Source organism: Saimiri boliviensis, chromosome 4 (genome assembly GCF_048565385.1).
Source record: "Saimiri boliviensis isolate mSaiBol1 chromosome 4, mSaiBol1.pri, whole genome shotgun sequence".
NCBI classification, from domain to species: domain Eukaryota; kingdom Metazoa; phylum Chordata; class Mammalia; order Primates; family Cebidae; genus Saimiri; species Saimiri boliviensis.
The window spans coordinates 35,364,227-35,379,885 of record NC_133452.1 but is presented as its reverse complement, the minus strand read 5'-3'; the positions used below and the strand labels follow the sequence as shown (position 1 = coordinate 35,379,885).

General features: G+C 40.3%; 1 protein-coding gene across 1 annotated transcript; it reads right to left on the bottom strand.

Annotated features, from left to right (window-relative positions):
* Positions 1-12,315: 12,315 nt before the first annotated feature.
* LOC101032540 (putative coiled-coil-helix-coiled-coil-helix domain-containing protein CHCHD2P9, mitochondrial) lies at positions 12,316-13,350 on the bottom strand. Its single transcript, XM_039467977.1, has 2 exons — positions 13,275-13,350; positions 12,316-12,647 (listed from the first exon to the last, which is right to left on the bottom strand). Exons 1-2 carry the CDS (start codon positions 13,348-13,350, stop codon positions 12,316-12,318), a joined length of 408 nt encoding a protein of 135 aa, XP_039323911.1.
* Positions 13,351-15,659: the final 2,309 nt, after the last annotated feature.

Sequence of the window (15,659 nt, the reverse complement as noted above, 5' to 3'; positions counted from 1 at the left end):
TTGAGGTATCACATGAATATGTAGCACCTTGGAATAATTTTTGTTCCTATCCTCTTGTTTTGACTGAGCTCAACTTTGATAGGAGTATTTCACTTTTATCTAGCATTTTGTAGTTAACATAACACTTTCGTATAATGACTAACATTTACTGGGTATTAGATGTGTTAGATCTCATTTAATTTGCACAGCAATTGGATGACATGGATTCTACTATTATTCTAGTTTTTCAAGAAAGGCAGTGAAGCACAGAGAGATGAAGTAACTTGCTTTTTAACTGTGCCGCATTCTGCACGCAAGCATCCTCTTAGTCCCCTTGACAAGCATATACAGTAGATATCATCTAGTACTTGCGTAAGAGAAGTGCAATTGCTGATCCGGGAGATTGAGGAATGTACGCAATATCACTCAGCTAGCAGGCAGTAAAACTGGGGCACAAAGCCTGGTTCAGATTTCTAAATTCTTTCAAGTTGCTTCTAGTGACTTTTTTTTTTTTTTTTTTTTTTTTTTGTGAGACAGAATCCTGCTCTGTTGCCCAGGTGGGAGTCCAGTGGTGCGATCTCGGCTCGCTGCAACCTCTGCCTCCCAGGTTCAAGTGATTCTCCTGTCTCAGCCTCCTGAGTACCTGGGATCATGCGCACATGCCACCATTCCTAGCTAATTTTTGTCTTTTTAGTAGAGATGGGGTTTCTCCATGTTGGCTACACTGGTCTCAAACTCCTGACCTCAGGTGATCCACCCACCTTGGCCTCCCAAAGTTCTGGGATTACAGGTGTGAGCAACCATGCACGGCCTTCTAAATGACTTTTTTTGTTGTTGTTACTGGAAATATTCACAAGCTAGAGAAAATTCAGGTGGCTGGCAATAATTTTGGTGTGGATCTGAAGTCTTCGACTCCTACTTCAAGACTTACACATGTGGATACAATACATATAATTTAATTTTATGTATGTATGATTATACTCTATAATATTTATACTGTTTATATTACGTATTTTATAAATTTTTATACTAAAATGCAAAATGTTAAAATACTGAAATCATGAAATAGCATTTTATACTGTACTGACACCCTTAAGGTAGTATGATATATGTGTACCCTAAGGGTGTCACTTATAACATTCTACTCTTTTTTCACGGCTATTGTTCTCTCTGAAGGGTCTGGCACTCTGCCTGGTGCATAGCGCATGCACAATATATCATAAATGTTTCATGAATAAAAGAATGTATGTGCCTATTTAGGTACACACAGTGCTTATGTAGCTTATCTTTAAGATGCAGGAGTGGAGATTCAGACTGTCCTTGGATTAATATCGAAAGTGAAGTGTATCAGAAGACTGTCTATGTGGTTCACCTGTCTCTGTGTTCAGTATTGCTTGTGCGACAGAGTGTGTGCTGCGTGAAGCAGGGAGATGGCTGCTCAGTTCCCAAGTGGGACACAGCAGGTCTGGTGGAAGGCAGTCTCAGCTGCCTAGATTTTGCCCATTCTATCTCTCCAAAAAGTAGAATTGCAGACTCTATGGAACGCAGGGCTTCAGACTCACACAAACATGAGTGCTATTACAGAGCAGTAGCAAATGCACTGGATTGATGGGTCCAGTGGGTCCCTTTACCACAGATTGTTCTCATTGGAAAGATGAAGAGTTTGAGCTCTATGACCTGTAGGTCCCTTCCAGCCCTAAGCTCTATGCTGTATTGCCTATGGGTATGCCACATTAGAAAAATAAATATCAGGCTCATCTCAGCTATGCCTTAGCAAACTGGACTCTTGAAACAGTACCATCTCCATGTTTTGACTCTGTCACGATGCAGTAAACATGAAAAGCAGTGAGAAATGTCCTCTCATGGTGGCTTTGTTAATTAACTACATAGTATTTATTCCAATTACCAAACAAACAAAATATTTGATAACTATTATGACCTTGGTGGGCTGATAAGTAAATTGGATCCCAGAGAGGATTGGCTATATCAAATTTCACTTTGCTTCTTTTAATCATTTATGTATACCTGTAGGCTCTGTGTGTGTGTGTGTGTGTGTGTGTGTGTGTGTGTGTGTGTGCTTTAAAGAGTCATTTAGATAAGGGATCGTTGGGGTGGATGAACAAGATTATTTATCAGAATATGAATTTTTTTTTTTTTTCAAAACCAAATTGACTGTCATCAGACTACTATTTGGAAACCATTGCTCAGGTGGAGAAATGACAGCCCAGGCCTTCGAATTTGTATCAGTGGTCTGGGTTAGGGACACAGAGATTCGGTGATAGATTCTTTTTACCCACTGGTCCATCTCCTATTGTTGGATTTCTTCTTCCAAGTGATTTTCTTTTGTTTGCTGTATTTTTGGTTTTGCTTTTTTTTTTTTAAAAAAAAAAAAAAAAAAAAAAAAAAAACTTGGGAATTATCTTTCACTAAAAGCAGTTATTATGTACTAAATATATGTATATTTTTCTGGGTGAATGTTCCCAAGTGTCCATCTTAAAAAATGCAACACTGATCCTAACAAACATCAGCACTGGGGTAGATCAAATTGAAATAATGCATAGATTAGCTCTTGACAAAAACAAAAACAAACAAACAAAAAAAACCACCTGAAAAGCCCACTTTACAACTGGCTTTTAGTAGGAACAGGAATATCAATTTACTTTATGATCCAGGGTTTTTCAAATGTCTTTCACCATGACCCACAGTGAAGAATACATGTTTCTCATTCTGATCCAGAATACATGTGGGTGTATTTGAATAAAAGTTTCAATAAAAATATTTTTTTCTTACTGTGTGTGTGTGATGTGCTTTGATACTTAAAAAAAAACAAAAACAAAAACAAAAAACTCCTCTATTTTATTTTTTTTAAGTGATGGCTATAATTCACAAAACTGATTTATGATCCACTAATAGGTGGTGACCTGCAGTTTGAAAAATACTATTGAAAACCCGTAATACAAACACACATACAGAATTGTTTGGTCTTAGAGTAGATACCTGTAAGTATCCATCAGCCATGTCATAATGGAACAGTTCTACTGTGAATGTTTGCTTTTCAATCAGCAGTAGGCTGGGTGCAGTGGCTTATACCTGTAATCCCAGCACTTTGGAAAGCCAAGGCTGGCGGATCACTTGAGGACAGGAATTTGAGACCAGTCTGGCCAACATGGTGAAACCCAATCTCTGTTAAAAATGCAGAAAATTAACTGGGCATGGTGGTGCACACCTGTAATCCTACCTAGTCAGAAGGCTGAGGTGGGAGGATTGCTTGAACCCAGGAGGCAGAGGTTACAGTGAGCCAAGATAGTGCCACTGAACTCCAGCCTGGGCAACAGAGCTAGACACTGTCTCAAACATAAAATAACATAAAATAATAAAATAAAATCAGCAGTAATATTGATAGCTCCCACAGTAGCCAATCAAAGCACAGGCCAGGCGTGTCATTATCCCACCAAGGACCCTATTTACTCTCTGGCATCAGTGCCTTTTCTAGGACTGCAGTGTTTCTACTGAGAGTGACTTTAACTGGCCTGACTTGAGGAAAGAAGTCTTCTTCCCATTGACTGTGCCGCTGAATAGCCACTGCATCCACCCAGAGCAACATAGAAAGACCCATCTCTAAAAAAAAAAAAAAAAAAAAAAAAAAAGTGGGGGAAATCACAAAAATGAAAGTCATAAAAGCTATTGTTTTGGTACCATGACTGTAATATTCTGATCGGCATAGTTATTTGATTTCCAGGATATTCTTGGTTAAGATGATACGTAATGTACTGCTGGCACACTCACTAATTTTCTCTTCCCATATACTAGTCAACCTGGGCTAGTTTCATATATTTCTTTTTGGTCAAGCTTAAATATCTAGAGCTTTTAACATGCTCTGACATACTTGAGAAGTTGCTGCATTATCAGAATCAAAATCAGATGCTGCACTGCCCAGAGAGACTTTGGTCAGAAGCAGATATATCACTAGTCCTCTTGACTCTCTATGTTACATGGCAGCTATTTTCTGAAAAGAAGGCCAGGAAAAACAATACTCCAACAAGTGATGTAGACATAGGAAACGGGCTTTCCAGATGCTTCTGGGTGTTTTGGGCTGTGTTTGTAAGTTTATGTAGATGGGGACTAAGAGTATATTGAATAAGACTAGATTGCTATTGCCCACATCTCAGCTTAAGGGCGAAGCTGTTGCCAACAGCAGACTAGGTCGGGCACTGGTAAACTGTAAACTCAGTCAGTTCTGATTGATTTCAGTAGTCTAGAAGAAAAACAGTAATTCAAAAGCAGAGTCACGTTAAACAAATGCAAAATATCATGTGCCCGTCTCTGTCTTCCTCCAACCAGCTACCTCTGGCCCATAGATTTATTTGGGTTTGGCTCTCACAGTATTTAAACAACCAAAAATTGGATTTGTTGACATGAGAATTTGCATATAAAAATCTGGATTTCTGGCACCTGGGAGATTTGGCAGCCCTGGGCAGCGTTGCCCCGTGGGAGGGTGGCTGGATGCCACTCTTTTCAGATGAGTCATGGACTCAGAGTCACCAGAATACTATTCAACCAACCACCTTCCCTCATGTTACTTTCCTGACCCATCTGTGCTTTTGAGTTTGCCCTTGCCAGATAGAAAGGAGGTTCAATGACACAATTTTTTTTTTTTCCTGTTTTAACAGCTTTTACTAATGTTACTGTGTTATGTGGATGTTTGTATAACACCTTGTATTTTTTCAAGTATCTTTCCCTCAAGGCACTCAAAAAACTATGCAAATGTAAAAAAGTTAACAACAACAATCACAAAAGAACAGAAAGACTGGGTAAGGTGGCTCAGGTCTTTAATCATGGAACTTTGGGATGCCAAAGTGCCAGGATTACATGAGGCCTGTAGTTCAAGACCAGCTTAAGCAGAGGGTGGGGGGGGGGGGGGTGGGCGGGGAAAGAAAGAAAAAAAAAAATTGGGCTGGGCATGGTGGCTCATGCCTATAATTTTAGCACTTTGGGAAGCTGAGGGGGGTGGATCATGAGGTCAGGAGTTCAAGACCAGCCTGGCCAAGATGGTGAAACTCCTTCTCTACTAAAAATACAAAAACTAGCTGGGTGTGGTGGCAGGTGCCTGTAATCCCAGCTACTCGGGAGGCTGAGGCAGGGAATTGCTTGAACCCCGGAGGCAGAGGTTGCAGTGAGCTGAGATCGTGCCACTGCACTCCAGTCTGAGCAACAGAGCAAGACTCCATCTCAAGAAAAAAAAAAAAAGAAAATTAGCCAGGCATGGTGGCATGCACTTGTAGTCTTAGCTCCTTGGAAGGCTGAGTCAAGAGAATCCCTTGAGTTCAGGAGTTTGTGGCTGCAGTGAGCTAGGATTGTGCCACTGTACTTCAGCCTGGGCAACAAAGAAAGACCCTGTCTAAAAAAGAAAAACAAGACAAAAAACTACCGATACCTCTTGGCTGGGCAGACTACAATATCCTAAACAATTGCAGATTCTGGGTAAGTGCCTGACTGAAAGGAATGTGCTCCAAAAGGCAGCCTGTCCAACCCAAGGAGCATCTTGTGACCCTTTGAGGGAGGCTGAGCAAGTGAGTCAAATAAAGATGGAAAGACAACCAGCAGGAGCAACAAGTACCTCTTCAGCTTACAGGGATTTGTTAGGGAGCTGGCTACCGCCATACACCTGGCAGGTCTTGTCCCAGAGGACATAGCTTTTGAGACTAACCTTAAAGGATGAATAACAATTTACCAGAGGGAGATGGACTTTAGAGAACAAGTCAGCAGGAAAAAAAACGAGCAAAAGCCTGGAGGATTAGAAACAATATTGTGAGGATGGGAAAGGGACAAAAGTCACGAGAAACTTTGTTTCCTCAATGATGTCGCCTGCAATATAGGTGCATTTAGACCAGATACACTGATATGCCTGCTACTCCAAGAGCCGTGCGTGGACCAGCAGCCTCAGCATCACCTGGGAACTTGTTAGAAATGCAGAGCCACAGACCCCCCTCCAGACCTGCAGAGTCAGGAGCCCAGGGGATTCACATGCACAGTAAGCTTTGAGAAGCACAGCTTTTAAGAATAATGAGATTAGGGACCAGGCAGCAATAGTGGGACTTTTTTCTTTCTCTTTTTAAATTTTCCATTTATTTAGACATCATTTAACCATGAGACTAAATAGGCGTGAAACCTGAAACCTGAAAGTAATGTGGGTGACATGAAGGCCCATAGTAAATAATATGATCACTGTTACTTTATTTTTTTAAACACAAATTATTTTTTCTTAATAAGTTGAAGATTGGCTTTCCTTTCATTCATTTTATTAATTTTTTTGAGATGGAGTTTTGCTCTTGTCACCCAGGCCAGAGTGCAATGGGGCGATCTCGGCTCACCACAACCTCTGCCTCCCAGGTTCAAGAGATTCTCCTCCCTCAGCCTCCTGAGTAGCTAGGATTACAGGCATGTTCCACTAGGCTCAGCTAACATTCATTTAAAAAAATAAAACACAAAAATAGTAGTTATAATAAAGACCAGCTAGAGATAGTTTCTTAAAAAAGAAAATGGAGCCCATTCTTGAACTTTGGACTCAAATACTAATAAATGGAACAAAGATTGTTGAGTTATTTATGACATTTATGAACTTACTTAATTTCTAGTTTATGGCAGGAAGCTGTATACAATTGTCTTATATTTTGTATTTAGTGAGTAATGAAGATACTAAATGGACTGCTGTGAGATCGAGGTATCATTACTGAATGCTTTCTGTGTGCTTAACTCTTTATATACTTCATATGTTGCCCATTCAGTTCAGCCACCATCCATCCTGAGTTTAGAAATGAGGAACTGACCGTCACGGTTATTGATTTGTTTATGTAAGGTCACACAATTATTGTTCTGGAGTTAAGATCATACACCCTTTACTCTGAAGCCCATATTGTTCTCCTTTCTCTTCAGATAGCCTGGATTGAGCCTCAGAGGTTTTTTTTTTGCTCCTCTGCAGTGAGACTGGTTTTTCTTTGATCATGATCCATCAAAATGGAAAGACCTTTTCCTACTTGATTTTAATTTTTTTTTTTTTTTACTTAGAGAGAACCATTTTTAAAAATGTTTGTTATATGTATAGTGTTTTTTCCTGGTTATAAAATCAATTAGGTTAATTTGTTCAAATTTGGAAACTATGAAGGTACACAATGAATGAAGTAAATATCACTCATAATCCTAGCACTCAGATAATCCTACCACTCAGAGACAACCACTGTTAATATTACATAGTTTATACTTTCTTTTTAATGAATATATATAGCAAATAAAATTAGATTCATGCTCTATATACTATTTTATAGTAAATCTTTCCACATGCCAGTAGATAATTGTTTCTATGACACAATTTTCACGGTTCCACAATATTCTACCCACAGATATAATAATATCAAGTCCAAGTATCATTCTAAGTACTCTAGAAGTATTTGGGTTTTATTTTCTCTTTCTCTCTCTCTCTCACACACACACATAAACACACTCCTATGTGGTAGGTGGCTATATTACGCCTATTTACATCTGAAAAAACTAAGGCCCACAGAGGTAACATGGTATTATTTGATTTTGGCCACATAGCTATTAAACAGTAGAACTAGGCTTGAAACCCCTGTAATCAAGACCTACAGCAGTATCCCCAGCCCTTCAGTTTGTTAAGTCTAACTGAGCCTTCAGAGGCCCTTACAGAACCAGCAACTGCCTGAGTCTGTTTCACTGGAGCAATGTCATGGCTCTTTTTACCTCTTTGTCTCTTCATTTTTTTCATTTCTTTCTAGTAGTAATTATCTTTGCCATCAATTAGGACTGCATGTGTAGACAGATACCCCAGCCTGTGTCTTAATAGCCTCAATATATGGTAGAGAAGAATAATTTTTATATTATTTTTTCCCTTCCTTTCTTTTCTTTTTTTTTTGCTGGAACTTAGTTGTTTGATTTTATTCACCAGGACCAAGTTGGACCAAAGCACACACAATATTTGAAGAGAAAGTAAGAAGCCTGATTTTATGGTTCTAAATGAAGCCTTCCAGCATTTCAAAATAATATACCTTACAGCTTCAAAGTATAAAGATATTGAACGATGAGAATTTTGAAATATTAAAGGGCTTTTCAGGTGGCTACTTTACTAATTGAAATGTGCCTTTAGCTTAAAAAGCAAAATTTAATAGCCTAAGTTGTCTCTTTAGACATTCACAGAAACTATGAGAATTCCGTGCAAAAGTAAGTCTTGACTTCAAAAAGAAACTTGGAAATTTTAAAATATGAGGTGTTATTTTGTTTCCAAGGGCTAATATTGAAACAGTAAACCACTAAGGAAACTTCTGGAAGATATTAATAGTAGCAATAATGCTCATTTTCTGGAGTCAGCCTACTAAAAATAGGAAGTACACACTTTCACAATTGGGCTGAGACTAAGACAGCTCATTGATCCCAGATTTGGTTGATTGTGTCAGTCTGGCTGCTAATGGTTTCCCAACAAGTAGGCCATGGCATAATGGAGACCAGCAGAGAGGATGACAAAATCATCAGCAGGACTGCCATTGAATTCCTCCGAGACCTTTCTGTGAGCACTGGTACCACCGAATTTGCATATAGCACTGCCAAGTTGTTTATGATAATTATTATACATTTATCTCATTTTGCTCCATTGGGATTATTTTACTTATGAAAGATTCGAAAAATAAGAAAATCATTAAGAGAAAAGAATTTTGGAGTGATTTGAAGTTTTAAAAAAAAATTTTTAAGAGACGGGGTTTTACCATGGTGTCCAAGCTAGTCTTGAACTAGGTTCAAGCGGTCTACCTACTTTGGCCTCCCAAAGTGCTGGGATTACAGACGTGAGCCACCACACCCAGCCAGTGATTTGAGGTTTGAATCCCAACTCTGTCCCATACTGTTGTGGATATCCAGTGTTTTCGCCAGCCCCAGTACCCACTCCTTAGGAAGAAGCACCTTTCTCCTTAGGTAATTACCCCTTTCCTAGTTTGTGCCAATAATCAAGATTCATGTTCTCCCCTGAAAAGCAGTGTCACGTGGCCCACGTGAGGCCAATCAGATCAACGTCACAAATTCCACTTGTGAGGCAGGTGGTCAGGAAAAGATTTGAGTTGATCATCCCTGTGTTATGTTCCTGAAGAAATGGGCCCACTCATCCCTGCCATCTGGATGCTGGAAATTCCTCTATTTCTTATTCTTCCAGTGATCCAGTTGTTCACCTTTGATTCTGTAAGCTACTCTAAGCCCTTCCAATATGTTTCAGTTTTATTTAACGTTATCCTGAATCTGTTTCTCTTGTTTGTAATCAAATAACTTAAATAGTCTAAACAAACTAAATAAATTATAACTGGGATCTCCATGGACTTCAGAAAATGTAAAATACCTGGTTCAACCTAATAGCTTTATAATGATGACTTCAAAATATTTGGCAATTGAAAATACAGTATTTTAAAATTTATGATAAAAATGACCACAGGATAGTTACATAATCTTTCTAAAAAGTTAACCCCATACATAACAATGTTGAAAACAATGCCTATTTCCCAGACTTTCAAGAATGAAATGAGAACATGTCTGGAAAGTGCCTGGTACAATGCCTCCTCAAGTAGGTGATCTATACCTATTGTCTGCAATTACTACACAGTATCTGTTAGCATGAGCATCTCAGTCCAAGGCAAGTTCAAACATCAAATGAGTGATGCTAATATTACTCCATATAGTAACTTCTCTGAGTTCTTCACAATGCAGGAATACCTGCTGGAAAGTTACATTTAGGTTAGAACATGTATCTCATAATTAAAACACTTTAGCAAAACACTGATCAAATTGATATTCAGATGTTTATTTATTTATTTATTTTTATAGAGACAGGGTCTTACTGTGTGGCTCAGGCACTCTTGCCTCAAGCAGTCCTTCTGCCATGGCCTCCTGAAGCGTTGGGATTATAGGTGTGAGCCACAGTTTGCAGCTGTTATTCAGTTTAATAAAAGAGCTTTGATCCATCATAAGACAAAGAGCTAGTTTAGATAAAAGCATCTAAGCAAACTTTTCGCTATGCAAGTGAGCAGTTTTGAATTTATGGTATTTAATTCTGAATAAAGCAGTGATCTATTGGAAAGACATATTCAGATGAATGTCAGCTAAGTGAATAACTAATTTAGTCATTACTTCATATCTGTTTAAACATGGATACATACATGGTCACATAATAGGGCCATTTGGAATTGCTGGTAAGATTTTGTAGAACATACATGTGCAGAAAATTCAAGCAAAATCTGAAATGTCCTTAGCCATTTGTTCTAATTGACTCATAAACCTGAATGTTTAGGGGTTGGACATCATTAGTCTCACTATAGTAGGCATTTGACATAAAAAGTCTTTAGTTAAAGCCTCTCCTGCTGAAACAAAGGTTTAAAAGTATCAAGTCACTTGTCTCTGCTACCTCAGTTTTTTCTCTTTATTTTTTCTTATTACCTAGTGCAGAGAAAGTGCACTGGTGACCTATTTTCCTGAGAGCCTTCCCAACGAGCTGGCATTACAACATTACGAAAGTCATTCTGCCTGCTCTGATGAGGCAGTTCAATTTTGCTAGCAGAGTGAGAGGGGGAAGGCATTATTATGAAAGGCGCTGTTGCTTGCTCATCCAATAACCAATTTCTCCTTGCAAGCCGCAGAATCCTGATTTTGTTAGGGCCTCTAAGTCTCAAGGCAGGTGGTGAGCTCCAGTGAATGAATCTCATAGATCTTAGTCACAGTCACTCAGTTCCCCCTTGCTAGTGTTTGGTCCAACATTTGGCAGGGGGCCAATTTCTGGCTGAAAAGATACAAGGTAAAATGTGTTGGAAGGGGATGGGAGGTGTCTTGGAAAGATTTTCTTTTCTTTTCTTTTCTTTTCTTTTCTTTTCCCTCCATTAATCAAGAAGCAGCATAGAAAGATCTTCTTCCTGATTAGAAATACAGAGATTTATGAAAAGCACTTTGGAACCCAAAGCTTTCTACTTGTCTTAAAAGTAACCAAATTAGGATAACTTACCTGGAGCTGCATTGACCTTTCTGTAACCATGAAGTGATGAGATGACTAGATAATAAGCCAATGTGCTAAAGATGGCAGAGTAAAAATACAAAAGAGACTGAACCCTTGATGCCATTTTGAGGTACTTCTCCCCAAATGGAACTGAAACAGCCCACCTTTGGGCAGCTAGTTAGCTGAGATATTTAAATGTATTTATTACTTTTCTGTTACTTGCCTCTGAAAGCATTCCTAAGGGCATTAGCACTTACATACCATCCATATCCCCTTCAATTTGAAAGGTTTTATGTCACCAGACAATAGGATCATGGTCTGACAATAAGATGAAGAGAAACTAGTAAGTTCCTGCAATATACTCTTTCAAAAGTGAGGGCAAAATTCTGTTCAGTGTTTTCCTAGTAACTGTTAGGGGTACTTTGTATTTTTTAGAACTGTCAGATTAATTAACTCCTGGTTCCTAGGCTAGCAAGCTTGGATGACAGGAAATTTTGTTTTTGTTTTGTTTTGTTTTGTTGAGAAAGAGGGTCTTACTCTGTCACCCAGGCTGGAGTGTAGTAGCACAATCACAGCTCACTGCATCCTCCACCTCCCAGGCCCAAGTGATCCTCCCACCTCAGCCTCCCAAGTAGCTGGGACCACAGGTGCATGCCACTACACAGGGCTAATTTTTTTTTTTTTTTTTTTTTTGTGGAGATAGGGTCTCCTTGTGTTGCCCAAACTAGTCTCGAATTCCTGGCCTCAAGTGGGAGCACTTTGGCCTCTGAAAGTGTTGAGAACACAGGTATGACCCACCACGCCCAGCCAGGAAGGCCAGTGAATGAGACCTGTAATGAAAACACTCATCAGTCTCATTAGAGAAAACTTTAGAATCAGGATAAAAGAAATCAGTTACTATTGGCATAAGGCTTGGAACGCAAGTCATTTTTTTTGGCGGGGGGTGGGGTAGACAATCACTTTATTCTAATTCACTCCCAAATAAAGTAATAACAGCTAGTTTAACATAATAAAATCATAACAGCTAGTTTAAGGAGGCCACACAAACGTTGGCCCAGCCCTAAATTCTACAATATCTTAATGAAATTCTACACAGTAAGAACACCCTCTTCCCCTCTTCCATTTCAGTTCTGAAAGATGAAAGCTATGAATGACACTGGAGAAGTTTAAGTGATGGTTACTCTTTATCTTTTCTCTATCAAATTTATTTTTATACTAAATTAACATGGTTATGAGGACTGATTTTCCATTTCTCCAATTTGAAGTTCTCGACTGGGCTAATCAGTTTGCAAGTCTACACTGTTTCAGCACCTCACTGAAACCTTCACAGAGCTTTTGTCACCTTGGTTCTGGGCACACTCCAAAAGTGGTTTTATCCCATAGAAGCAAGGCTGCTGCTGCTGTGGCATCTGGGTTCCTTGGGGCTCCTGGTAAGTGATGTCAGGTCTTGCAGGCTCAGCATTACTTCCTCCACTGAAGCCCCCAGCGATGGCACGATCTAGTGTGTGTCCCATGCTCTCAGCTGCAATGGTTGCTGTCTGGGCCATCAGACTTGACTGCCGGGGCACAGCAGCAGGAGAGCCAAATGCAGAGGGGGAAGCCGCTGGTGGTGGCTGAGCTGCTGGTGCTGACCTGCCTGCAGTCCTTTTTTTCTTTTTTTGAGACGGAATTTTGCTCTTGTTCCCCAGGCTGGAGTGCAGTGGCGTGATCTGGACTCACTGAAACCTGCGCCTGCCAGGTTCAAGAGATTCTCCTGTCTTGGCCTCCTGAGTAACAGGGATTACAGGCGCCCACCATCACTCTCAGCTAATTTTTTTATTTTTAGTAGAGACGGTGTTTCACCATGTTGACCAGGCTGGTCTTAAACTCTTGAGTTCAGATGATCCGCCTGCCTCGGCCTCCCAAAGTGTTGGGATTACAGGCTTGAGCCACAGTGTCCCATCTTGCAGTTCTTTTTTTTTTTTTTTTTTTTAATACCTAGTCTCACTCTGTCACCCAGGCTGGAGTGGAGTGGAGTGGTGAGATCTCAGCTCACTACAACCACCGCCTCCTGAGTTCAAGTGATTCTCCTGCCTCAGCCTCTTGAGTACCTGGGATTATAGGCGCATACCACCACACTCGGCTAGTTTTTGTAATTTTAGTAGAGAAAGGGTTTCACCATGCTGGCCAGGCTGGTCTCAAACTCCTGACCTCAGGTGCTCCACCCGCCTTGGCCTCCCAAAGTGCTGGGATTACAGGCATGAGCCACTGCACCTGGCCCTGCGTGTGGTTCTCATGTGAGGTACTTGGTTGGCCCGAGTGGCCACGTGAGAGGTGCAGCTCCGGCTTCCATGCGGCATCCTAGGTGTCCTGCAGCTCTGAGTCTGGATGTGCAAAGATTGCTCAAGTAGTTCGTAACGTATCTTCAGAAATTAGGAGTGGGGCGTTTGTTTGCATAGGAAGTGGCACAACTTTAATATACATCAGACATTAAAAAATAAAGTTCAGAAAAATATTTTATTACTGTAAAGAGAACTGTAACTTTTTGTATATCCACATACACAAAACAAAACAAAAGTTTCAGGAAGAGATACTTACATTCTTTTATTGCAGGATGTATTCTCATATATTCTATTCTACTGTTTGTGTTCTTTTTCGTTCCCCTTTTTAAAAAGTGCTGGTTTTAACTTATTGGAATAATTTCACAGCCCACTAATGAGTTACCACTTGCTGTTTGAAAAGCATTAAGATAATTGCCATTGTAGGTTAAAGATTTTCTGAGTTAAACTGACTTGAATAATGGACATGAAAGACTTTTCTTATTTAAGTAGCAAAAAATCCAAGACAGTGCAGACTTTAGGGTTCCTTGTCTCCACGTACCCAGGTACTCTGCTCTGACTTCTACAGTGTTAGTTTCACACTCGGGTGGCTCCTCCTGCAGTCTTAAGAGGCTGATGTCTTCAACACCTTCAGTTACTCCTTCAGACCCTTCTCTGGCCTTCCCTCTCTGCTTTGGGACTTGTATGGTTTACGTGAATAAGGTTGCTTACCCTCTGGCTTCTGTTTGGATTCAGCTAACAGGGATCACCTGCAGGAACCTGAACAGAAAGAAGAGAATAAAGCTGGGGCACTTATTCATCCAGCTTCCTTCCTGCATAGTCAAGTCAGGCTGACCACTTTTCATAATCCGAGTTCAAAGCTCCTCTCCAGTGGCCTCTCTAGATGACCTTTTCCTGGGTTCAGGTAACCCTGCTCGTCGTGCTTTTGGGCACAGATGCGATGATGGTTCTCCTGCCCTATGTCCTAGGGTACTGCTTTGTCCTGTGTGCTTTCACTGTACCCTGCCCACGTCCTTGAGTGCCTTTTATTATTAAATAACTCTTGAATTATTCTAATTTGAGTATGGCAACTAGATCTTGATGAGGCCCTGACTTAACGTCAGCAGCTGTGTTCACTATCGCCAGGGGAGGGAGGGATTGGTTCTTGAATAGAAGTCCTGAGTAAGACTCTGCATTTCCACCAGCTCAAACCGGCGAGGCTTGCCCACTTTTGAATGAGTCAGTGGAGGGGAAAGGAAATGCCATGATGATCTTACACTACGTACCTGAGGAGGGATAGGTGCCAGCCCTCTACAGTGGCCACTATGATGCTGAAGGACCAAACAGAGAAGCCACTCTCTGTGTTGCACCTAGAAGATTATGGTATTTCAATAAGAGACTTTGCCCAGCATCATGGCAGCAGGCAAACAAAGGTAGTTTTTCAGTGGCAAATTGAGTGAGTTAATTATACAAATATCAGCAATTGGGTAACTAACCCAAACATCAGGATGCTGTCTTTGTCTTGAAAAAACCTCTTTCTCACACAGTAAGTTTTCTTTTGCCAGAATGGAAATCAGGCTAAAATTGCCAAGGTCATAGAAGACTTTTTGTTTACCATACTTAAAAAAAAAAAAAAAGTTTAAAAGCTACTTTCTGTACTCATTTATTTTATCCCTAAGTCAAATTTCATATGATCATGCAACAAACTGTCAGTTCCAGAAGTTGATCTGAAATTGAGAGAGGATGGGCTTAGTGGCAGTTTCCTCTCTTTCTCTGTAGGTTACTCAAGGAGTGCTCTAGGGATCAAGGCATGACCAGGACCAACCTAGGGAAGGCTACGGCCTCGTGTCTTTTCTTCTGCTTCTCAACTCGAGGAGACCGGACGTAAGATGTTAACATAGAATAACTGCACTAATGCTGAATGAATTTATAAAAAATTAAAATGAAGTCAGAATTTTTCTCTCTAGCATTAGTACAGAGAACACCCTGGAAGGTTACAACATCATCTTCATCCTAAGGTTGGCTTCAGTGGGGTTAGGAGAAGGCTGGCACATTCAATGCCTTTCATTTCTTTCTTTCTCTCACCTTCTTCATCCTCCTCTGTGCCCTGCTCAGACAAACAGCACCTCCTTCCCACTTCCCACTTCTCCTCCGCACTTGGTAGGGTCAGATTTATAAGCAGACCCATGTCGCCTTTTCTTTTTCTTTTCCCTTTTCAGTTTTTGTGGTGGTTTTTTTGTTTGTTTGTTTGTTTGTTTGTTTGTTTTGAGACAGAGTCTCTGTGTCACACAGGCTGTAGTTCAGTGGCCTGGCGCAATCTCAGTTCATTGCAAACTTCACTTCCCAGATCG